Source organism: Microcaecilia unicolor, chromosome 6, assembly GCF_901765095.1.
Source record: "Microcaecilia unicolor chromosome 6, aMicUni1.1, whole genome shotgun sequence".
Classification (NCBI taxonomy): domain Eukaryota; kingdom Metazoa; phylum Chordata; class Amphibia; order Gymnophiona; family Siphonopidae; genus Microcaecilia; species Microcaecilia unicolor.
Window position 1 is genome coordinate 74173053 of NC_044036.1, and position 16728 is coordinate 74189780.

General features: G+C 43.1%; 1 protein-coding gene across 1 annotated transcript in view; it reads left to right on the forward strand.

Annotated features, from left to right (window-relative positions):
* The window catches only part of LOC115472318 (very-long-chain enoyl-CoA reductase-like), an 82918-nt gene that overhangs the window by 44378 nt on the left and 21812 nt on the right, over positions 1-16728 (forward strand). The window contains exons 6-7 of the mRNA XM_030206550.1: positions 6784-6899; positions 6997-7102. Of these exons, the coding sequence (XP_030062410.1) occupies positions 6784-6899; positions 6997-7102 (222 nt within the window). The remainder of the gene's footprint in view (positions 1-6783; positions 6900-6996; positions 7103-16728) is intronic.

The window sequence follows — 16728 nt, forward strand, 5'->3', positions numbered from 1 at the left end:
TCTTGGACATGTGTATAACAGCAGCGGTGCTTATTGGGTGCTTTGCGAATGACTATTGTGAGCGTGTGCTAGCAACCTTGCTACCGAGAATTTCAACATGTTAATGGGACTTTCATGCATTGGCCTGTGGAATAGCATGCAGCTCATTTGCATGAGATTTCCTTTGTGCATCGCTCATTTTTTGGAAATCTCTAACTTCTTCCGTGGATCTTAACGCTCACGTTTTTTTACCGGGACTTTCATGCATCGGGGCCTGAGAAGATGCCTATATCTAAACTATTTTAGAAAGACACACAGGTGCATATGCATCTTTATAAAATACCAGCAGGAATTATGCCTAAAATTTACACCTGCTCAGAATCGGCAGTAAATCAGATCTCTGCCTGTGCTCCACCTCAGAACATGTCTACTGTACAGTCACATACAAGTACACACATTCTTGTCATCCTGTTTACTTTCACACATAGGGTAATTCTGTAAGAGGTACTGGTATATATGCATGGGAAAATGCCTTTATAGAATTACCCTCATATTGAGGAAACAAACTGAAAGTATTCATTGTACTGGTCTATGAAATGGAAACAATTGGAATAATGTCTCTCAACTGGACTGCAGCCTTCTCTAAACACTCAGCTGAACCAAGTGAAAAGGCAGTGCTTTCTGTGAGGATATAGACAGATAAGAGGAGCTGCAGGCTGAGCTGCCGAAGGGTCTTTCACATCTAGCCAAATCTTCCATAATAATCCACTTCCCCCCTTTGACTCAACCAATCAAAGTAAAGGTTACAAAACTGTTTAGATTCATAAGGAGTGGAAGGGTAGGCTCAGGGAGCAGCTGACTGGGGACTGGAAGGCCCAGTATCAAATCCCACAGCAGCTCCTTGTGGCCTTGAGTAAGTCACTGAAGAATAGCCATACTGGGGCAGAACAATGGTCCATCTGATCCAATATCTATCTTCCAACAGTGGCCAATGCAGAATCCCAAATAGCAAGATTCCATGCTACCAATCCCAGGGACAGCAGTGGCTTTCCCTATTCCTATTTGGAAGAAAGACAGGCGAGACCTGATCTGTGAGCTGCATTGTCATCTGCACTGAGTAAGAACTGTGCAAGCCTGAGAACCTCTTCTTCCCATTACCAGCTGTGCTGCCTGAAGCTCGAGACATTACTAACCCCCCCCCCCCCCCAGAGAGCGCAGAGGCTATTTAATGCTGGGGCAAGTGTCGGAGGCGTTTCTTTGGGATTTATAAACAAAATATTGCTAATTAATACAGAGTTAGAAAGTGGATCATTACCTATTGAGAATGAATGTGTATTAAATGATGATGAGCGCCCCTCCGAAGGGACACCACCTTGTAGTGGTGGAGGGGCTTCCGTGTTTCAATGACTCAGGGGGCTATGCTGAAGGGTTGCCCATATCAGACAGGCCTCTGAGAAGAAACCAGACAAAGAGTGTCCCAAACTAGGGAGAGTGGAAAGATGGTGACCTGAGGCTTGTACGCTCAATGGCCCAGCTGTCCTCTGAAGTTCTGTCTTTGTTTACTTGAAGTTTCCTCTTTGCATTTGCAGTTGCCTTAACTGAGAGGAAGGGGACAATGGGGGGTCAGCCGCCGATGGCCAGCGTTTTGTCCCCTGTGCAGCAAGTGTAGGACCGCTGTGCGACGAGCTGCCCACAGATGATTGGGTTGATGAGTCCTTTGATTAGCACCGGCGAAGGAGCGTCGATGCTCTTGGACCTGGAAACAAATTCATTGCTCTCAAATCATTTAACCACCATGCCCAAAGGAGTGGAGGAGTGAGTTAGGAGTGTATGCTGAAACGGAAGTCGTTTACAGCTGAACCCGTGTCGGCGGTGCCACTCCTAAACCCTTAAGAGCTATCAGCTTGGAGTTTTTGGCTCCCATGGAGGTTACATTGAATATCATCTGGAAGGCGTGCCAGGACCTAACAGTGGTAGTAAATAATTTTGCTTCAGATATAATCTTATTAGTGAGTCACATGGATAATCTAATTGAATCCTTGGAGAATGAAAAATTGATATAGCAAATGAAGTTCTACAGGAGTAGGAAACGGTTAAGATTTTGAAAATGTTAATAGACCAGAAAAATTTGAACAAAATGATTATTATTACAGATGATTAATATCGAGATTGTTGTTTTCCCAGAGTTCCGGGTATGACTCCTAAAGTTTTTTTCCTCTGAAATGATTCCTCTTAGTATATTAATTCAAAAGGAGTGAAGCCTGTGAAACTGGGATTACCTTAATCAGTGGGAATTGGTTTAGAGATTCAAGTGTTTGTATTGTTAAATAATTTCTAGTTTTAAAAGAGAAAAAAATGAAATCAGGTTTATTATTTCCACTAATATTGGACAATAAGTATGTTTCCAACGAAATTAATTGATATACACCGTCTTGGGTTTGACGATACCAACCAGATGATCAATGTGGAATAACGATTTAGATAAATAATAACTGGGGATAATCAGGTTAATACCACATTTTCTTTGTTTACCTTTGTTTAATTGATCTCCTTGTCTTGTTTCACTCTCCCTATTTATTTTGTGGTCTAAGAAAGAGAAAGATTGTATATAATCCATTTATCTAGTTGAGATTGTTTTCTTCTAATATTGTATTATTGTACAGTCATCTCTGTATTACTGTTTGCAAGTGACCCTTGTAAAATGAAAAATTATAAATAAATGATTTAAAAAAAAAAAAAAGCAAAGTAAATGATGATGAGCGATGGGCAATGTTTTCTGAGATAACCATTTAAAGATGAAAACTATTTGTAATAGGATTAAAAATTCAGTTTGTGTTTTTGATCATTGTCCACCTTTGATGGCAAAAGTTTTGAATGAAGTAGAATTGGAGCACATCAAGCTTAAAGGGGTCCTTTTACAAAGGTGTGCTGAAAAATGGCTTGCAGTAGTGTAGGCGTAGGTTTTGGGCACGCGCCGATCCATTTTTCAGTATGCCTGTAAAAAAGGCCTTTTAAAATTTTTGCCGAAAATGGACGTGCGGCAAAATCAAAATTGGTGCACATCCATTTTGGGTCTGAGACCTTACTGCCAGCCATTGACCTAGTGGTAAAGTCTCACACGGTAATGACCTACGTGCGCCAAATGCCACTTGGCGTATGTCCGTTATGCATGGCCAAAAATAAACATTATTTTTTGGATGCACATATCGGACGCACCCCAAAAATAAAATTACTGCAAGAGCCACGCGGTAATTTTGGTGTCTTAGTAAAAGGGCCCCATAGTGAATTGCTCTCTTAAAGAAGGTCATTTACCTATGGTATTGAAGAAAGCTGTAATAAAACCTTTGTTGAAAAAAGTGCTAAGTTAGATCCGATATGTGTGAATAATTATCGGCCAGTTTCTTCTTTACCCTTCACAAGTAAAATGATTGAAAATTTGTTCTAGATCAATTGATTAAATTTTTGGAGCTATCAGTTTGGTTTTCAATCCAAACATGATACAGAATCATTGTTAGTTTCTATGTTGGATGTGTTTAAGTCTGGTTTTCATAAGGGAAACAGTTATATCTTGGTGTTGCTTGATATTTTGGCTGCGTTCGATTCTGTGAACCACTAGATTTTATTGCACAGATTGAAATCTATAGGAATAAAAGGAACCGTTTTAGAATGGTTCTCATCTTTCTTACAATACAGACATTTTTGTGTAGTGGAAGGACAAGAAAAAATCTGTTTCTATTGAATTTCCATCAGGTGTTCCTCAAGGGTCAACACTATCTGTGATACTTTTTAACATCTTTTTGCAACCCTTATGCTTACTGTTAAGTAGTTTAGGATTAAATTATAGGATATATTCTGATGATATCCAGTTTTTTCCCTTGTGATTCTTCAGTTTCTGTAGTCTTGGATAGCTTATGTCTCTACACTTGATTAATACTTGGCTGAAAGCCAATTGATTAAAAACTGAATATGACTAAAACATAGGTTTTATTCTTGAATAGTCATATGATGGTAGGAATACCAAAGAGTTTTCAAATCGATGGTCAGAAGTAGAGATTAGTAATCAGATTAAAACACTGGGAGTGATTGACTCTAATTTAACAATGAAAGAACATGTAAAGAAAAAAAGTAAAGAATGTATTTTATAAACTGAAAGTAGTAAGGCATTTGAAAGAACTGCTTTCTACTGAAAAATTCAGGATGGTGATACAAAGTACTATAATACTGCTTTTTGACCATATGTTATGTTCCATATCATTACCATGTATGTATGCACCTTAACACAATACCATTTGTAAAAAAAACATAGTAGATGACGGCAGAAAAAGACCTGCAAGGTCCATCCAGTCTGCCCCACAAGATAAACTCATATGTTTTACTTTTTGTGTATACCTTACCTTGATTTGTATCTGTCATTTTCAGGGCACAGACCGTATAAGTCTGCCCAGCACTATCCCTGCCTCCCAACCACCGGCTCTGGCACAGACCGTATAAGTCTGCCCAGCAATATCCTCGCCTCCCAACCACCAGCCCCGCCTCCCACCACCAGTTCTGCCACTACTACTACTACTACTATTTAGCATTTTCATAGCGCTACAAGGCGTACGCAGCGCTGCACAAACATAGAAGAAAGACAGTCCCTGCTCAAAGAGCTTACAATCTAATCTGTTAACCGGAAATGGCAACCGCCATTACAGCAAATGTAAGCCACATTGAGCCTGCAAATTGGTGGGAAAATGTGGGATACAAATGCTACAAATAAATAAATAAATAAATAAATAAATAAAATTGTAATAGTTTGTTGATAGGTTTACCAAAAAAGATAATGAGAGCTTTACAGCTAGCACAAAATGTGACAGCGGAAGTGCTATCTGGTCTTTCTCAACATTAGCAATGTTACATTGATTGCAGGTGGAATTTAGAGTGAAATATAAGATTATTTTACTGGTTTTTAAAGTTTAAATGAAATGAATGCCCCACAGTAATTTTTACATCTTTTCATTTACACAAACCAACAAGATCTTTAAGATCAGCACCACGGAAGATTTTAGATATACCGTCATATAATTCAATTGGAAGAATACAGGGTTATGTGATAGGACCTACTTTAAGGAATATCATTAAGATCAATTGATAAACTTGATCAGTTTAAAAAGGCCTTAAAGACTCATTTGTATCAGTGTACTTTTAATATGATGATATGATGGGTTAAATGGAATGATGAAATGAAGAGTGAAGATTCCGTTTGATATGAAATTTTAAGTTTTAAGGTATAATGTTGAATATGTTTTTATTTGTTGATGTTGATATTATGTATGGATATTGTAAACCTCTTAGAACTGTAGATTACACAGTCTATACATTTTATAAATAAATAGAGACATTCTGGGCCCCTTTTACACCCAAAGTGGGCTGACTGCTCTTTAAACAGGAAGTACTACTGGGCTACCGCAGCAGCCCAGCAGTTCTTCCCACCCCCAGTGTGCTGTCGTATCCGGAGCTACAAAAATAGTATTTATTTTTGTAGCGCCAGGGTGTACCAAGCAGTAATCAGGCAATGGCACATGCTGCCCAGTTACCACCAGGATAGCGTGGGAGCCCTTACCACCGCCTCGGTGGGTGGGGGTAAGGGCTTACTCCCCAAAATGGCTGCGCGGCAAGTTCTTTACTTGCCGCATGGTCATTTCCTGCAGAAAAGAAAGACTACCTTTTTACCAGCTGTGGTAAAAAGGGGTCTCAGTGTGCATCAAAAACACGCACTGACACCAGTGTAGGCCCCCTTCTGCCACAGCTTGGTAAAAGGGGCCCTTAAATACCTATGTAGCATAAATGCACAGGAGGTGAGTCTCTTTCAATTGAAAGGAAGCTCTAGGATAAAGGTGAAATGGGACAGACTCAGAAGTAACCCAAGGAAATACTTCTTCATGGAGAGGGTGGTGAATTTGTGGAACAGCCTCCTGGTGGAAGTCGTGGAGACAGAAACAGTATCTGAATTCAAGAAAGCTTGGGACAAGTACATATGATCTGTAAGGGAGTGAGTGATAGGGAGAGCAGACGGCATAGATGGGCAGACTAGAGAAGCCATATGGTCTTTATCTGCTTAAATGTTTCTCTGTTTCTATATCAGTAGCAAATCATGGACCTTTCCTGCAGGAACTTGTCCAAACCTTTTATAAACCCAGAGTCCCAGATACAGTTAGTCTTCCATGTCTCAGGAGAAAGCAATGGCAAACCACTCCTGTATCAAGCCAAAAAAGAAAAAAAAAAAAAAAAAAAAAGAAAAAAAACCCAGAATGGGAAGTTCTTAATTTTGTAGTCACCAGGAGTCAGTTTCACTCAAGAGTAGATCTATATCTGGTGATACATAAAGTGCAGTTCCTGAACACAACCACTAGGCAGCAACACACTACCAAAGTATCATACATAGAAAACATTTCATAGAGCCCCTTCTTTGTGCTCATAACCCCTGCCTTGTGTTTAGAAATCCAGGGTGGGATCATTCTATATGTTTATAATTCCAGGGCACACATCAAAAAGCAGTCCTTGCAAATGCTTACCCTAGAAGTTGATGTTGCAATGTCCTCAGTGGTCTTTTACTTATTTTCCAGTGTCATAAACCATAAGTGGGACTTTGCTGAATTTTCAATTTAAGCAAGAAATCTTCCCAGTGTTAAGAGCAGTAAGGCTTTCTGGCAAAGCTTTCAGGTGATGCTAAGATTTGTTGTTAGGAAGAGATAATGCTGCCTGTGCAAAACCCACAATGACAGAATAAAGTGATCCATTCTTCTCATTTTTTTCTTTTTGCAGGTATTTTTGACAGAATATGCAGGTCCCCTTTTTATCTATTTTCTGTTCTATTTCCGCCTGCCTTTTGTCTATGGACTGGATGCTGCGTTTACGTCGAGTCCACATTCTGTGGTTAAGTAAGTGTGTGTGCAAGCTCTCAGCGATTTTAAGATATCAGCTTCCTATTCTGTATTCCTTTCACTTTCTTAAATGCTTTTGTCTTGCTGTTTCCAGCTTGGCATGTATCTGCCATTCTTTCCACTACATGAAAAGATTGATTGAAACAATATTTGTTCATCGGTTCTCCCATGGGACCATGCCTCTGAGGAGTATTGTGAAGGTAATCTGTCACACAGTATACCAACAGCCTGGCCCTATCTGCTTTCCCTGAGGAGAAGGGGGTGGGGTGGGGTGGGGTGGGGTGGAGAGAGGGGGGAACAGGCAGGGATTTGGTAGGAGTGTTGCATAGAAGAATTTTCACCAGTAACATTCCAGTTCTTTTCTAGTGCTGTTCATATTACTTTTGCGCTTGCAAAAGTCTTCTCCAGTGCTTTTCCAATTTTTATTTTGAGCTTTTGAAAATGTTTACATATTTGCAGCACATTACTTACATTTTTCTGGCATCTGTGTCATGTGAAGACCTACCCAAAGAAATCTTCCCTCTTTCTCACCATTTCCTGCAGCAGCCCCAAAATGCATTCTGTAGGAAGAGTTACAACATTCTGAAGTGCAGTTCTTGAAATTCGGTGGTGTGGTATATTTGCCTATTTATGGAGCACCAAAAAACTATAAAGTGGATCAAATAGATTCACTCATTCAGTTTATAAAAATGGAGGAAAAAAACTTTAGATACCACATGGCCACTTACAGACTTATTTTCGAAAGAGAAGGGCGCCCATCTTTCAACACAAATCGGGAGATGGGCGTCCTTCTCTCAGGGTCGCCCAAATCAGCATAATCGAAAGGCGATTTTGGGCGTCCCCAACTGCTTCCCATCGCGGGGATGACCAAAGTTCCCGGGGACATGTCGGAGGCATAGCAAAGGCGGGACTGAGGCCTGCCTAACAGATGGGCGTCCTCGAGCGATAATGGAAAAAAGAAGGGCGTCCATGACGAGCACTTGGCCGACTTTACTTGGTCCATTTTTTGTTACGACCAAGCCTCAAAAAGGTGCCCGAACTGACCAGTTGACCACCGGAGGGAATCAGGAATGACCTCCCCTGACTCCCCCAGTGGTCACTAACCCCTCCCACCCTCAAAAAACAACTTTAAAAACTTTTTTTGCCAGCCTGAAATGTCATACTCAGGTCCATCGCAGCAGTATGCAGGTCCCTGGGAGGGGAGGTGTGTGTGTGTCAGCGGAGGTATAGCGAAGGCATGGACGTCCTTTTTTCAAACATTTTGGATGTCCTGAACTGCCCCCCCCCCCCCAGGGACGGCCAAATTTCAAGGGAGTGGAGTGAAGGAGTGGCCTAGTGGTTAGAGCACTGGTCTTGCAATCCAGCAGTGGCTGGTTCAAATCCCACTGCTGGTACTTGTGATTCAAATAAATAAATAAAGGGGGTGTCAGAGGCATAGCAAAGGCATGGATGTCCTTCTCACAGAAACATCCACATTTTGGATACTCTTAAAAAAAAAAAAAGACATCCCTGATGAGCACTTGGATGTTTTCACCTGGACTTGTGTTTTTCTAAGGTTGTAGACAGCTATTATACACGCAGCTTGTCTGCATGTATGAAGCCGTCTTTGGCATGCACAGCCAAGTGTTATGCATGGCTGCTCTGCACTGGCTTCCCCTCCTTAGGTACGAAATCGTGTGCAAATGAGCTACAGTGAGCAGCTCATTTGCATTCGATTTCCTTCATGCATGCCCGTTCCTTTCCGAATCGCTAAGGGATCGGTAAGGGAAGGGCTTTTTCCATTCAATTAGTGCATCTGGCTGAAGGTAAGGGTGCTATGTAACTGGGAGCAATTTGTGAAGCCCACTGCAATGCCCCCTAGGGTGCCCAGTTGGTGTCCTGGCATGTCGGGGACCAGTGCACTATGAATGCTGGCTCCTCCCACGACCAAATGGCTTGGATTTGGTCGCTTCTGAGTTGGGCATCCTTGCTTTCCATTATCGCCGAGATTCAGAAACGACCAAGTCCTGGGGACGACTATCTCTAAGGTTGACCTAAATTTGCTGATTTGGGCATCCCCGATTGTATTATCGAAACGAAAGATGGACGCCCATCTTGTTTTGATAATACGGGTTTCCCTGCCCCTGCTGGAGCTGTCCTGCGAGGACGTCCCCAGGAAAACTTGGGCGTCCCTTTTGATTATGCCCCTCTAAATGTCCCAATAATGGTGGGTAAACAGGACACCATTTTTTTGCAAGTTTAATCATAGCCAATAATATTTTACTGGGTCAAAAAAGTTTTTTTATTCATTAATATCAAAGGTTATAAAAAACAAACATGAGATATATAAAAAATATATAAATGTGATGTGCTCAGAAAACAAAACGTGGCCCAATTGTGCAATTTTCACAAAAAGCAAGCTACTGTTATCTATCATCACATATAAGTGTTCCAAATATATATATATGTTATGCAAAAGTCAATCAATATAACGAGCACTTATCTTAATGGTGATTTTCATCCAAGTCACTCAATTCAAATGTTCCATATAGAAATGTGCTCTACACATCCTTCCACAGGATTCCAAGGCTGTTTCAATGAACGCCTATGAAAAAGGAATAATCAAATTCCACCGATTAACAGGGTAAATATTTACAGGCACTATTTACATTACTTAGAGGCCCTTTTACGAAAGGGTTACTGTGTGGAAACCCTGAACTCCCGCCGGCCCGGTAGATCTGACTTGAGCCCGCGCCATTTCCGGCATCCCGGAAAATATTTTGTCAATTTTTACTGACAGCTTATCTTATGAGCCCTTACTGCCACCTCGATGGGTGGCGGTAAGTGCTCCCCGCTGCATGGCCATGAGGTAAGAGTAATCTTACCACATGGCCATTTTTGGGGGAGCCTTTTTACCCACTGTGGTAAAAACGGCCCCCGCTGCTACCTCAGGGTTCTTTTTACCACAGCTTGGTAAAAGGACCCCTTAATATGCAGAACATTATTTAGTTGCCAGGTTAGTCTTCTTATATATAGAAATAAAGGTCAACAAGGAAGTTGCAGGTCATATTACCTTATGGAGTATAGGTCCATGAGATTGTGTGGAGTTAAGTTGTGATACCTTTTCATAGAACTGTTGGACATTTCATTTTCTTTTTCTTTTTTTTTTACTCAAATCTTAGTCTGCAGTGTTTTGATCTTTATGTACATACTAGTAAAAGAGGCCCGTTTCTGAGCAAATGAAACGGGCACTAGCAAGGTTTTCGTCGCCAACACCCGCCCCCCCTCCCTGCCCAACCCAACCCAACCCAACCCCTTCATTGTTGTGCCATTGCTCCGCCCTCAACGTCATGACGTTTGGCGTGAGGGCGGGGCCCGGAGCGATTTCACAACGCCTCCCTCCCTGTCAACCCCTTCGTTGCTGAGCCATCAAGGTTTTCGTCGGCAACACCCCCCTCCCTGCCTGCCTGCCTGCCAACCCGTTCGTTGTTCTGGCATTGCTCCGCCCTCAACGTCATGACGTTTGATGCTAGGGCGGGGCCCGGAGCGATTTCCCACCCCCACCCCCGCCTCCCTGCCAACCCCTTCATTGTTCTGCCATTGCTCCACCCTCGAGGGCGGGGCCCGGAGTGATTTCGGTGGCTTCACCACCATGAACCTTCGAACCTTTTTGAAGGAAGTCAGGGCTTGGCTTCACTGACGTCACTGTCTTCAGAACGTTGAGGGTGAGTTTTATATATATAGATTTGGTTAGCTCTCTCTTCATTCTTTTATTTTCTACTAAGTTCTTGTTTTGCTTTAAATATTTTTATACATCTGTAGTACTTGTTTTTATGTTGCTTTCTTGCATTTTGATATATTTATTTAATTATATTCCATCTTGTGCACTTGATGTGAACAGGTAGGTAATCAAATTTAAAACAATGAACAATAACAAACTTTTCAGTACTTTCTTTTGTTATTCCTCATTTTCTCTAACTACAACCTGATTTTCTCCCTTCAAAGATGCCTCATTATATTCTACCTGGTTCCAACCCCTAATTTGTTCTTTGCTCTTTCCCCTCCTGCTTTAAAATCTTATCTTTCTCTTCCTTCAGTCTCTTTTCCCCATCTTACTCTTACAGTTCTACCCATCTTCACTTCATAACCATCTTGCCTTTCTTCCTTCTTAATTCTTGAACTGACTCTTCCATACCTCCTCACCCTGTCCACTTGCTGCTGTTGTCCTAGCTGCTAACTTCATCCTCTTTTTCCATGGCAGCTGTTGACCACCTCCTTGCTCAGCCACATGCTGCTTTTTCTCATCACCCACGTCGTCATCTTCCTCCTTGCTTATCCCAGTTGCTCCCCTTTTTCCTCAGTCCAGTTATAAGTACATAAGTATTGCCATACTGGGAAAGACCAAAGGTCCATCGAGCCCAGTATCCTGTTTCCAACAGTGGCCAATCCAGGTCACAAATACCTGGCAGTTGATTATGTCTTCTTCCCAGCATGTTAATGTTTACCTCATCCAGCCTAGTCATCTATTTTTCTAGTAACGAAAGACATCCTCTTCCTCCTCTCTACCTCAGTTTCCACCCTTTCTTTCTTCACTGCTCAATTTCCCGTGCCGCCAGCTTCATTTCTACTAATGGTGGTCATTTCCACTGCTACCTGCTTGACAGCATGTGTCTTCCAAGTTAAGAATTTGGTGGCTGTGCAGCCATGGGAAGCAGAAAGTGAGGAAAGAAGCAGAGGAGTTCAGAGGCTCAGGAAGTATTTGGGGAGAGAAAGCGTTTAGTGGGTATTATATGGGATGAAAGATAATGGGAATATAATGGGCTGGGGGGAGGAGGTAACCAGCTAAGAAACTGAGGGACCTCACATAATATCTAATGCAAAATACCATAGAGCTACCAAATAACATCATTCCGGGAGCGAGATATTTTGGCCAATCCTGGTTTCAAACCTGCATCCCAAAGTATATAATTCTACCCATTAAACTTGGTTCTGCATGACCCCTAATACATCAGAATGGGGTTATCAGAAATCCAGGATTAGCCAAAAACTTCAGACATGGAACTAGGGAACTTTGCAGCTCAATGCTGGTGGCCAAATTGGTCCTGATGAAAGCTGACTGTAGATAGTGGTTTAGACTGACAACATAGATGTCAAGTTAACTCATTCTAGGAAGGAGAATTTGAGCCAGGAGTTAAGGGGCTGCCCTAGCCATGTTACCCTGCTCCCTCTAAAATGTAACAGGAACCAACCCTAACAAAGACTGGTGAGAATACCCCCAATCTCATCAAATACTTCATTAAGGTCATACACTTCAAGACACAGGAGTGTCTTTATTGAAACACATTGCTTGGGGTGGGGAGCATTAGGTGCATCAGAGCTAATATTTCAAGCCAGAATCATCACTTAGTTCTTGTCTGGCATTGTAAACATCAGGTAGACATATGCCAGAGTTATGCTATAGGCCTACTGTGTCTTGCCAAGCTAGGCTATAAGTCACGCCTACTGCCTCCAGCTTTGTGACAAAAAGCAGTTGGTTACTGTGCCCCTAGCTGGCCATTGTCATTGTGAGTGCCTGATGGGGCACTCTACCTTTACTGTCAACTAGAGTGCCCTTCCTCTCAATGCCTTCAAAGCCCCAGTTCTGGCTCTTGGCAGAGTAATCCCACTTACTTTGTGTCCCCTGCTCACAGTCCCTGCCTCCAAGGTCCAGTGTTGCAAGGTAAGTATATCTTATTGTTTATTCTCCTTTTGTACACTCATATCAGCTATCAGTTTGAGGATGTCCCAGAAATTGTTCAGGAGCAAATCCAAGGCAACGTCAGAAAGATTGATTAAATCTTTCCAGTAGTGTTCAGGTATGACTTGGTAAGCCCACTTGTGCTTCACCTTTTGAACACATCTGATTTCTCTTTGACTTTTGTAAGGCTCTTATTCCAGAACTTGGTGTCTGCCCACTTTAGTCTTGGGATAATGTCCACCTAAGGTATTTGGGAAAATGGTGGCCAACCAGACATGATTTTGTTTTGTGTTGTCAATAAAGTACTTGCATATCAGACTGCCCAAGTTGTTGCGTAGGAGATGGGTTATCACTGGACCTGATTGAGATGAACTTTCTATCAGTGTTTGTAGGAATGGGGCAAGCTGATGCCATCTCGTGCCCAGTTTTCTGTACCATGTCAGGCTCAAGTCGCTCTTGATCAGCCCCAGGAGCAGTCCCAAGGGGCATACTGTTGCTCTTTGCTGCCTAGTAAATGAGTGTTTGATTTATTCACACTGTCCTGCTATGCACTTCCTGGGGATAGAAGCGATAGTGGTTGGTTCCTAATATATATCTTTGACTTCCAAAAGCCAATTCTCTTGACTGTCCTAGGGAACAGGCCCACCTGCACAGTGGATGTTGCTGCACCAGTACAAAATGAGTGTGTTCTGTAATTGGTAGTTGCACAATCAAGTACCAACAAGCCTTGCTTGAGTATTGCTGCAAAAATTGGCAACGCATGAGAGGAGTAGAGTCATGATGTACGAGGAATTGCTTGTTAACTTGTGGTTGTACATAAGGTATCTCACTGTGTTGGTCACTGACAGGTATCAAGCTGAGGGATTGCCTTAAGAAGCATGGTCTAACCTCCTGCTCTTTGATCAGTCTTAAACTTCTTGATGCACAAGTACATTGTGGTGTCTGTTATTAAGACATCCAACAGCTGGAGTCCAGACTCAGCGTTTCTGATTTTTCCTTTTGCCACCAATTCTCCAAGTCTCAATATGGCCAAGAAGGCTAATGAGAATGCCAATTGGAATAGAAGAATTTTGAATGCAGAGGAGCAGATGTGAGCAAAATAAACCATAAATGTAGGAGAACTTCTTGGGTAATGAGATGGGTCTACCTCTGAGCTGCTGCTTGAAGATATGTCATGTGCTCCCCTGGCCATCCTATGTTTCTTGCACTGCATGGTCTATTGGAAACATAGGGGATCCGCCCTCTCGAGTTCTTGTCTGAGGTAGCAGGAGCAGCACTGTCAGATGGTTTTCTTTGGGCAGCTATGTGCACCGAGGAAGGTTGGAAAGTTCAGAAAGCGACACTGCTGCTAATCACGCTAAAATGATGAACTGAATGCCTTGATCCATGCCTCCATGGAGGCCAGAAGCCACTGAAGGAGGGACTGGAAGTCTGAGTGTGTCTTGAGAGAACAAACAGCTTTTCTGGAAATGAAGGACTGCTGGGAGATGGAAGCACTGCTGAGACACTGGATCACAGGGAAAGGGAGTGGCAATGAATGGACTTGACATTATAAATTCATGATACAGTCCCAGTCTCCTTCGCTCAATGACTCCGGTGGTTTATCGAGATGGAAGTGTAAGATGTGAAAATGTAGTGATTATATTTGCAGCTTGCCGATCATGATTCACGATTATATTTCTGGGCAGAAAGGAGAGCTGAGGGTGCAGCCAGAGCTGCTTGTCACCATGCTGTCCTGGCCTTCTCTAACAAGCCTCGGAGGGCCAACTCTTAGTTGGTACTGACCTGTTCTGAGCTATTTGGATTTCTGTACTGGTAAATATGTTCTTGCTTCCTTCCTTTTTTCCACGTGTCTTATGTTGCTTGCATTTCTGTTTGCTTTGTTAATTAAACGCTGTGCTGTTTTACTGTACTTGCAAAGAGGACATCCCTGGGGGGTTTGTGTCTTTGAAGGCCATTCTCTTATTAAATTACACTCCATTATAAACAAAATCTCTAACAGTATGTAGTTGGTTTTACATGCATACTAGGAACTTCTCTTTTGAATAATCGCTACAAACCTCCTGATATTCAATGTGATTTAAGGGGGGAGGAGAGGCTCCTGCCCAGGTCAATCACTTCTGTCTAAGTGTTGATTTTCAGCGGCCCTTAGCCAGACAATGCTGGTGAATATCACAACAGACCACCTCTGCACTGTTCAGTTAGTGCTGGGGTGATCTGTGAGCAGATCATGGGCAGAGCATGACAGGGCTGCCGAGAGACATGGCCGGGCCCGGGACAGAACCGAATTGCCGCAAACCACCCTCTCACACACGGGCTGCGGACGCCCCCTCCCCCACTCGCACAAGGTGCCCCCCCACTCACACCGCCACTCCTGCACCTTTTTGTTTTTGCCTCCAAGGAGGGCCTGGACGTGAATGATTGCATTAATGCAGTATCGCGCTAACATAATCATCTGGGTCCTGGCCGGCATGCAGAAGCAGGGGAGGACAGACCTGGAAGCAGGTAGCAAGAAGAAGCTTGATGCTGCAGGACCCCCGTGGAGGCTGGGCCTGGGGAATTTTGCCCCCGCCCTCCCCACTCAGTGGCCCTGGAGCATGAGAGTAGCTCGGAGCTAACCGGTTAGCAGCCAGATTCAGACTGTCAACCAGTTAGGTAAGCAGCTAAAGTTAGAACTGCAGAAAGGCTGTCCTAACTTTAGTGGCAAAGCTAAGTGGGCACTAGTGGGAATATTGGCTGGTGCCTGGTTAGCTTCTGGTTTGTTGACATGACCTTTCCAGTGCTCCTTTCTTCCCCCGTAATGCCGATCCCTGTCCCACCCCTACCCCTGAGGGCAAGCAGAGCCAACTGAGCTCACCCCCCCGTAGGCCCCCTTGGGCCCAGCACAAATTATTATTATTATTATTATTACATTTGTATCCCACATTATCCCACCTTTTTGCAGGCTCAATGTGGCTTACATTTCATCGTGGATATTGGAAATAGAAAAGAATGTACATTTGGATTTACAGCAAGTTTTGGGTACAAGATGGTGAAATACATAATATTGGGAATAGAAAAGAGTATACATTGTTTTGTTGTGGTTACATGATGGTGAAATACATGATAGTGTTAGAGTCAAAGGCATTAGGTACAAGAAGGTATGGGAGCAAAAGACATAAAGAACATTCCTGGTGATCTAATGGGAACCTAAGTGCAGGAGCAATGCCCACTCGTTCCTGCCTGCCTGTGGCAGCTTCTTGTTCAAAATAGCTGCTGCAACCTGTACTTCTGTTACTAGGCAGAAGGATCAGCCCTGGTTCTAGAAACTGCATGAGTTTTCACCGAGTCAAAAGTTCACACTCAACACTAAAAGACACAATAGAGTTCATTGTTAAACTGTCTGACAGGCAGAATCTGTATGCTTTCTACATATGTTTGAATTCCTACTTGAACACTTATGGATACATCTTAATAGAGGCTGACCGAAACCAGTGGTATTGGTTCTCGCTGAAACTGAATCCATGGCCAAAATTAGCTGCTCAGTTTGGGCCAGAACTGGAATCAAAACTGAAAATGGTGCCTCCCAGGTCCTCCCAGACTACCAGCTGTCTCATTGCGCCTCCCCACCAAGCAAGATGGCCAGCTAGCGACCAAACCCCAACCCCTCTGCCCTCCCAGCACCCAAAGGAATTCCTGGGACCTACCTTTACTTTAAAGGCCTGGTGGTCTAGTGGCTTCTTCTGATCAAGAGTGATCCTCAGTTGCTCTTGCCCCCACAAGTTCCTCAGCCAAAATGGCTGCCAGGGTTTCCCACGGTAGCCTCACAAGACTGCCAGGGGAGGTCCCAGCAGGCATTTCGGAACTGGAAGCAGCATTTTGGTTGAGGAACCTGCGGGGGTTACTGAGGATTGCTCTTGCCCAGAAAAAGCTACTAGACGACAGTATCATCGCAGTCACATCCCAGAACAACGTGAACCACAGCTTGCACAGGCAGCTGCCTACAGCCTCAAAATCTGTCCCTCACCTCAGCTTGTGTGCCTTCACGCCTCCCCCATTCTTCTACTTGACACAAAGGCTCTTTTATTTCATCTTTTCATATGAGGTGCTCAGTTCCTGTCTGACAGAGTG